Below are 9,321 nucleotides of genomic sequence, written 5' to 3'. Positions count from 1 at the left end.
GAGGCGGGGCGGGGCGGGGCGGGCGGACGCCATCGCGTTGCTACCGGCCGGCGGCGGCCTGCTCAGGGCTGCCACTGCGTCCTCGCCGCCCTCCCTCGCCCACGCCGCCGCGGCCCTGGCCTCCTACCCCGCCTGCTCCCCGCAGCGGCGCGCGCGGCCGGGCTGGGCGGCGGCGGTTCCGGGGATGAGGAGGCGGCGGCGCGCGGAGACGATGCTCCGGAGCTGAGGAGACGCCGGCACACGGCGCGGCGGCCGAGCGCAGCGCCGACTCGCGGGATGGCTCAGCCGGCCGGCCAGGCGGGCGGCGGGGAGCCGCGGGCGGAGCCGGCGGGAGGCGAGGAGCCGCCGGAGCCCGGGGCGGCCGGCGGGGCGGCCGGAGGCCCGCAGGACGCGCTGAGCCTGGAGCAGATCCTGCGTCTCTACAACCAGCCCATCAACGAGGAGCAGGCGTGGGCCGTGTGCTACCAGTGCTGCGGCTCCCTGCGCGCCGCCGCCGCCCGCCGCCGCCAGCCCCGCCGCCGCGTGAGCTCGGCCGCGCAGATCCGCGTCTGGAGGGACGGCGCCGTCACCCTGGCGCCCGCCGCCGACGACGCGGGAGAGCCGCCCCCAGCCGCGGGTGAGGCCCTCGGCCCGGGAGACCCCTGCCGGGCCCCCTTCCCCGTGCAGTCGCGGGTCCCGCCACCCTGGGCCCGCCGGCCGGGCCCGTTTCCCACAGCCCCGGTCCCCAGGAGGACGCCCGTCCCCCCATCTCCCACGGGAGACCCCCGGGAGGACCTGGCCCCGGGCCGGCGGGGAGGGCGGTGTCGGCGCTGTGGCCGGCCGAGGCCCCGCGTGGGTCGAAGCCTCGAGACGGGCGGGAGCCGGGCAGCCGCACAAAGAGGGGCTGTGAGGAGGGCGTGGGGGGGCCGGGGGTCGGCCCGCGCCGCGGCCCCCACCGAGTGGCGCCCGTAATTGTCCAGACTGTCGCTCAACAGCCGCTCGCGGCTTGTTTGGGAAATTGTGTGGGTTGGGTCCTTTCATGATGAGCTGTATGTGCTTATTTACATGCCATGGCCATTGTGGTGGTGTTCGGGATGCGACAAGGTCCTGTAAAAGGTTCATGTGAGATCTGCTCGAGGATCGTTAACTCTGGTGTCAGGAAAATTACACCTTTCGGAGTAGTCAACTCGTATAGTATTTTAAATTTGACAGTATTTCTTCGGTTTGGAAACATAAAGATGCTTCTGAGGCCTGAGGAGAATTCTGCAATTTTGGGAGAAATGGAAAAACAGACTAAATAATGATTTTTGGCTCCTGGAAGTTAAAAATTAACTATTAACTTGTACGTTAAAATTTGTTGTGATGAAAACAGGCTTGTAAAGTAAAACGTTGACAGGTTGTCCAGATTAATTGAGGAAACGGGTTTTAGTTATATCATTGTCTGATGTAAATTCTTCCGGTATTATCACCTAACCAGTAACCCATAGCCAAGGCTTACTCAAAGGGTTGTTGCTGATGAGCAGGGGAGGTTGATAATAGGTTTCTCCTATCAGGTTTTATCTAATTCAGTCTTTTGAGAGGCAAGTCTATTAAAAACATAGAAAAACAATCCACCCTCACTTTTAGAAAGTTGATGGAAGTGTCAAAATGCTTAAGGTGAAAGATGTAATTCAGAACTAGTCAGTAAAATGACATTTAATGAAAATCTGTATCTAAGTAGACTAAAATAAAACATCATTCAAGATTATAGTTAATTCTTTAAGTTCCACTAGAGCATTTGTATGTTTTTCTTTCTTTTCTTTTTTTTTTTTTGAGTGTCAGGTAAACACTAAATTTTTATTTATTTAAAGCCATTTTTTGTATGGTTCTTTGGAAATTATTTTTATTTCAAATAGTTTCTTGGTTTATTTGGTGTGTTTATTGCTTTTAAACTTGGACATAAATATCTGTGGGAAATACTTGCAAGTATAATTAATTTACAGTGTATTAATATGGTACAAAAAGATACATTTATAAAACACAGCAATGCCATGCTTTGGGATTTAGCTTTTTGCAGAGCAAAAATAGTTGTGTACATCCTGCTCTTAGAAGTGGCATTGGAAGTGGTGATTTCTGGAGAGAACAAACCCCAGGTTACATTGTCTCTTGAACTTAATCCCAGAAGAGTGTAGTTTAGTTGTTAAAGTCTGATAGATTCTGCTGAGTGTTGCTGTTTTGTTTTTAATCAGAACCTTATATTGAAATGAATTATTTTTTGCATCATTAATATGAGTGGTAACATGTTGACCTCAATGCAATACACAAGCTATATGGAGAGAATAGTGAGTAAAGTTGTTTTCCAGAATTGGTAATGGATTTGTAATCCATCCCCTTCCTCCTTAGTTCTGCTCTTGACCTCTCCTACCAGTCTTGAAGAGAGCCTAATCAAAGTTGCTGATACAGTGTTGAGCATTTTTTATTGATTAAAATTATTTATGCTAAATAATTGTTTGTATTAGTTTATTGCCTCTTGGGATATAAGAGTAGTTGCACAGCTATGGAAGATACAATGTCTTCTGAACATTCAATCTTGATTCTTAAAAATGATGAATAATTTGGTATTGTTCACACTTGTATAAATTCTATTTTTAAGGATTGTATTTATGGGGGTAAGGACAATATACGTAACCTAAACTTTTGTACCCCCATAATATGCTGAAATAAAAATAAAATAAAATAAAATGCAAAAATAAAAAAAGGATTGTATTTATATCATTTCCATTGTAAGAAGCATGTCTTTTTCGTTGTATTTAATGTGATTATGTATGGTTAGCAATCAGCAACACTTATATTTTCTCATATTATCCAATGCTTTATTTTATTTATTTATTTATTTATTTTTTGAGACAGAGTCTCATGCTCTTGCCTGGGCTAGAGTGAGTGCCGTGATGTCAGCCTAGCTCACAGCAACCACAAACTCCTGGGCTCAAGCGATCCTTCTGCCTCAGCCTCCCAAGTAGCTGGGACTACAGGCATGTGCGGCCATGCCCCGCTAATTTTTTTTTCTATATATAATTTTAGCTGTCCAGATCATTTCTTTCTATTTTTAGTAGAGAAGGGGTCTCACTCTTGCTCAGGCTGGTCTTGAACTCCTGACCTCAAGCGATCCTCCCGCCTCGGCCTCCCAGAGTGCTAGTATTACAGGCGTGAGCCACTGCACCCAGTCCAATGCTTTATTTTTTAAATGGAGATTTAGGGAAATTAAGTGACTTGTTCAAAGTCATATTGGTAACTCTTTGAATCAAATCCATGTCTTTTAACTTCTAGGCTTTGTAATATTGTGGAATTAAACAGATTTGGGTTGGATTTGTATCATGATTCCTCCCCTTCGTAGCTGAATGACCTTAAGTAAGTGCCTTAACTTCCCTGAGTCTAGCCTTCTCCTGTGTAAAATCAGAATATATCTTTGTTTTTACAGGGTAGAGGTTTAAGTGAGGGTAATATATGTAAAGTGACTAATACAAGACTTGGTACGTAGCAGGCACTCAGTAAGTTTTAGTTCCGTTCCTCCCCTAATCCCATGGTCCTTTCATACCACTGTGGTGCCTCTAACCCAGCTGTTCTATGTTTCTGCTCAGAATTGGGACAGATGTCTAGGTCAGGGTTTCTCAACTTCAACACTATTGACATTTTTGGCTGAAGAATTCTTTGTTGCAGTGGCTATCCTGTGCAGCATCCCTGTTTTGCAGCATCCCTTGTGTCTACCACTGGATGCTAGTAAACCCCATCCCACCCCAAATTGTGACAATAAAAAAGTTTCCAGATATTGCCAGATGTCCTTTAGGGTCTAGCAGATGATGGGTGGTGGTACCCAGGATTGTGCTCAGTGTGGAGAAGTAGATCCTGGCAGCAATCCTCAAGTGAGTGCATCCTTCAGCAGGCCACCGTCACTCTGCTGAGTTGAACGAGTGAGCGGTGTTGCTTCTTGCCAGTATGGCAGTATCACTCCATTTAGTCTGTTTAGAAGAAATAGCACCTCATGTGCTTTACTGACTTGTTTTGGGGCTGAATGTGCTAGTACTTAATTTTATTTCTTGTTTATTTTTAATAGTATTGAAACATTCCAGAATAGTTACATTCAGTTTGAATAAAATAAATAGAAATACCTATAAGAGAAACAGAAAAATGATGAAAGGTGTCAGAGGCGTGGAAATGAGACCAATATTGGAAGAAAACAATGAAGAGTAAGTTTATTTAGCATTCAGATAAAACTGAAAGCCATATACTAGCATGGCCATGAAAGCAGTATAATGTAGGACTGGAGATAAATTCAAGAAAAAGGAAAGATTTACTCTTTAGAAGATATCGTGAAAGTAAAATGATTAAATTATGAGTTAGGGCCAGGCACAGTGGCTCACGCCTGTAATCCTAGCACTCTGGGAGGCTGAGGTGGGAGGATTGCTCGAGGTCAGGAGTTCGAGACCAGCCTGAGCAAGAGTGAGACCCCGTCTCTACTAAAAAAATAGAAAGAAATTATCTGGACAACTAAAAATATATATAGAAAAAATTAGCCAGGCATGGTGGCACATGCCTGTAGTCCCAGCTACTCGGGAGGCTGAGGCAGGAGGATCGCTTAAGCCCAGGAGTTTGAGGTTGCTGTGAGCTAGGCTGACGCCACGGCACTCTAGTCCGGGCGACAGAGCGAGACTCTGTCTCAAAAAAAAAAAAAAAAATTATGAGTTAGGATCTTAAAATGAGCCATATATATATATATATATACATATATATATATAATTTATTTATTTATTTATTTATTTATTTGAGACAGAGTCTCACTCTTTTGCCCAAGCTAGAGTGCTATGGCATTAGCCTAGCTCACAGCAACCTCAAACTCCTGGGCTTAATCAACCCTCCTGCCTCAGCCTCCCGAGTAGCTGGGCCTACAGGCTCGAGCCACCACGCCTGCCTGATGTTTTCTATTTTTAGTAGAGACGGAGTCTTGCTTTTGCTCAGGCTGGTCTCGAACTCCTGACCTCAACTGATCCTCCTCCCTTGGCCTCTCATAGTGCCCAGAGTGCTAAGATTACAGGTGTGAGCCACTGTACCTGGCCTTCTTTTTTTTTTTTTTTCCTTTTTTTGAGACAGGGTCTCACTCAGTTGCCTGGGCTAGAGTCTAGTGGCATCATCATAGCTCACTGCAACCTCAGACTCCTGGACTAAAGCGATCCTCCCTCAACCTCTGAGCGGCTGGGATTATAGGCACACACCACCACGCCTGGCTAATTTTTCTGCGTTTTGTAGAGACAGGGTCTCACTATGTTGGCCAGGCCTGTCTGTAACTCCTGGGTTCAAGCGATCCTCCAGTCTCAGCCTCCCAGAGTGCTAGGATTAAGGTGTGAGCCACTGCACCCAGCTGAACAATATATTTTATGAAGTATTTTTGTGATGACAAGAGGATGATTGCTTAGAATCAAGAGGTTTATGATTCTTCCTAGGTGACATATTTGACATTTTTATTTTCCCCAATGTTTATGTAGTTGTAGTCATAATAAGACCTTATTGTCTGAGGAGAGTTTATTAGATACAGGCTGATGAAGTTTTCACTTTCACACTTTTAATTAAGAAGTTAAAGATACTCTCAGGCTCTGTGTATACTCACAAGTATACCTAACTGGCAATTAGAGCATATTTTGGTATACAGGGTCTTTAGAAAGTAGTAATTGATGTGGTTAATATTAGGTAATATTCTAGATCCTCACAAGATTAAAACATTTATTTTTCTAGGATGCCACAAAGAATTATTAATAGCAGTAGTATTACAGATTAGAATCATGCATGGTCTGATCAGCCTTCTAGGATTTAAATACCCATCTGACAACAATCATTTATTTCAATTTTTGGTTTCAAAATTTTTGATGTACCTTTAGTTTTAGATGTATAAAGAATATTTAAAAAATTATGGCCACATCTTGATTTATTAATCGTAAGATTGGTTGTAGGTTTTCCTGGGAGGAACAGTGAATGCCTGTGTGCATAATAATAAAGGGATCCCTTGAGAATGGATTCTTGGTATAGGGAACATTCAGGCTTTGTTTGGGATTTGAAAAGAGGATATGATCAGCCAAGCTTCTCAGCAAGGTTCATGCTAATTTGGAGAAGATGATCTTGGAATAATATCCTATTTGATTTTAGAAAGAAACATTTATGGAGAAGGTTGAAATAGTGAAAACATGTTTTAAAACATTTTTTTGTCTACTTTTTGCATATTTCTTGAGTTTTCACATTCTGATCCTTAAATGAACGGAACATATGAAGTATATGTGTATGTGTCCAGAGTACATAGTGGGGGTGATGGAACTAGGGATGGGTTAGGCCTTATCAGTTAGAGTAATAGGTAAGAATTATCCTCCTTGAACAACATGTCAGATTAATTCAATCTAACAAACATGCTTCGAGTTCCTACTATCTGCATAAATGTTCTAGTTTCCATAAATGATATAAACAGTTTTAGTCATTAAAGAAGAGAAAATCAAACATAAACACAGTGTTTACCATGAAGCTAATGCAGCTTGAACTTCAAGCCGCTTCATTTACCCAGGCCACTTCTAAGTCCCTGAGGGGAAGCTTTAATAGTATGTTCAGATATTCTTTTGTTTCATTTGCAAAATATTTTAGCCATAGTCAGATAACATTGTTGTCATTTTCGACTCCAATTTACCTTCCAACATATTTCTACTTGTGTTGGGTTGTATGAGTGTGGCGACAGGAATTTTAGGGAGAAATTTTGGAATAATGCATTTGTGGTTTTGTGTCTCTATTTCTAATATGTACAAACAGAAACAGTAGAAAGAATTTAGTCATATACAGATATTGATACTTAAGTAAGTTAGGACTCTGTTAGGAAACCATTAGCCTTACTAAGAGTTTTGACTAAACTTCAGAAGAAAAAAGTCATTGATCTATCTAGGACTGTATGTTGATAAGAGATGATGAGTCACACTCTGCTTGTTTTATGTGTAAGGTCAGAATCACTCCCTGCACCATAGGTTCTGTAAAATGGTAACAGTTCCCAGCCTCGTTTCATAATAGTGTCATGAAAGCTATGTATATTATATTTCCCTTTTGTTTCCTATTGGCTAAGTAGAAAAAAAGAAAATATCCTCCAGATATTTGTTTATTTATTTTTTATTAAAAAAATTTTTTTTGAGACAGAGTCTTGCTCTGTCACTCAGGCTAGAGTGCGTGGCATCAACCTAGCTCACAAGGAACCTCAAACTCCTGGGCTCAAGCAATCCATCCTTCTGCCTCAGCCTCCTAAGTAGCTGGGACTACAGGCATGTGCCACCATGCCCAGCTAATTTTTTCTATATGTTTTTAGTTGTCTAGCTAATTTCTTTCTATTCTCAGTAGAGACAACAGGGTCTTGCTCTTGCTCAGGCTGGTCTTGAACTCCTGAGCTCAAGCGATCCTCCCACCTCAGCCTCCCAGAGTGCTAGGATTATAGGCGTGAGCCACTGAGCCCAGCCCAGATATTTTTTTAAAACTATGAGGGGAAAAATTAACTTTTTATTTTGGAATAATTTTAGATTTAGAGAAAAGTTGCAAAGGTAATGCAGAGAATTCCTATGTATCCATCACCCACTTCCCCTAATGTTAACATCTTACATTATTGTGGTATATTTGTCAAAACTAAAAAGCCAACATTTATATATTACTGTTAACTAAACTCCAAACTTCATCTGGATTTCTCCAGTTTTTCTATTAATGTCCTCTTGTTAGTGCAGAAATCCCATCCAGGATACCATATTGCATTTAGTAATCCTGTCTTCTTAGTCTCTTCTGGGCTGTGACAGTTTCTTATGACCTTGACAGTCATGAGTACTGGTCAGGTGTTTTGTAAAATGTCCCTCCATTTGGATTTGCTTGATGTTTTCATGACTGGACTAGGCTTGTGGGTTTGGGGGAACAATACTAGAGAGGAGAAGGGCTCCTCATTACATCATTTTGGGGCACATGATCTCCACGTGACATCAATGGTTATGTTAACCTTGATACTTGGTTAAGGTAGCGTTTGCCAGATTTCTCCAATAAAAAGTTACTATTTTTACCTTTTCTATATTTTTTTTCTTTAGAAAGGAGTCAGTAATTCCAGCCCGCCTTCAAGGAGGGGGCCAGGTAATTAAACTACCTCCTACACACTTGGGTTTCGGATATCCAGTTATTGAATATTATGAATAATGCTGCTGTGAACATTATTGAACATGTCTTCCAGTGAACAAATGTAACATTGGTGTTGAATATATGTCTAAAAGTGCAATCGCTAACTCATGGTGTATATTCATCATTTCTAGATATTGCCAAAAATTTTTCAAACTGATTGTACCTCACAAACTTTTAAAATTAAAACTAATCTGTGACGTTAGGATAAATTTAATAAGAATTTGATTAGTATCAGGCATATGGAAAGGTTATATTCCTAATAATAACAGGACCTGCTGGCCTATATTTAGCTCCTGAAAACTGTGACTTTAGGTCTTTTTAAATTACTTGTGCTAATGCATTTTTTAAAAATTGGGCCTGTTGTATTTTTCTCTTATATTTCCTATTTTCTGTCCCACCTCCAATTTAATTAGAAGCGAAATTCCTATCTCATATACTCCTTTATCTTATATTTCTGAGAGATAAGGATGTATATAGGCTTAGTTGATGGGTAGTGGTGGAATGCCACTAACAATCTCCACAGGTTGCCTGGCCTCAGGCTTGGTCATATCTTCCTGGATTTTTAGTGAAAATATCATGTTAGAGGAATCCCTGTTACATGATTTCATTTATCTATTTCCCCACCATCTGAGTGCTTTCTAGGTACACTGTGCTAGATATCAAAGATACAAAGAGGGATAAAGTGCACCCATACTTTCAAGAAACTCACAGTACAGTGCAGTAATTGCCAAATAATAGACATGTATAGATAACTGTGTGAGCCCAGAGAAGAGAGTGGGTGACTCTGCCTGACGACAGTAGGCAAGTTTCACAGTGAAGATCTAGTTTTTGGAGGTCTCAAGGTCGAGCTGTGGGACGATATGATATGAAGGGCACACGAGGCAGAAGCAGCGCTAAGTAGAAAGGCTTGGAGATGTGGAAGATGCCAACTACTCAAAGAGCAGCAGTACATGGATGGCAGGCGTGGCATTTGTGCTGCCATCCACTTCCCCATGCCAAAAGCAGGCACTGCTAATCAGTCATCACATTTTTTCTGCTAAATTTATAAGCAGCCTCAGAGTTCTCAACAGGATGCTTCAGGCAGCCACTACCAGTTATTTAGAGTTAGAACGTGAGGTTAAACCTGTTTGTCTTCTCTGCAGT

The 9,321-nt window shown here is 42.3% G+C and overlaps 1 protein-coding gene across 3 annotated transcripts in view; it reads left to right on the top strand.

Annotated features, from left to right (window-relative positions):
* The first annotated feature begins 276 nt into the window (after positions 1-276).
* The window catches only part of SPIRE1 (spire type actin nucleation factor 1), a 183,296-nt gene continuing 174,251 nt past the window's right edge, over positions 277-9,321 (top strand). For all 3 annotated transcript variants that reach the window (XM_045527804.1, XM_045527803.1, XM_045527805.1), the window contains exon 1: positions 277-616. In XM_045527804.1, the coding sequence (XP_045383760.1) occupies positions 277-616 (340 nt within the window). The remainder of the gene's footprint in view (positions 617-9,321) is intronic.

This window comes from Lemur catta, chromosome 16 (genome assembly GCF_020740605.2).
Source record: "Lemur catta isolate mLemCat1 chromosome 16, mLemCat1.pri, whole genome shotgun sequence".
NCBI lineage: Eukaryota > Metazoa > Chordata > Mammalia > Primates > Lemuridae > Lemur > Lemur catta.
The sequence above is the reverse complement of the archived record's forward strand: the minus strand, read 5'-3'. Positions and strand labels throughout refer to the sequence as shown.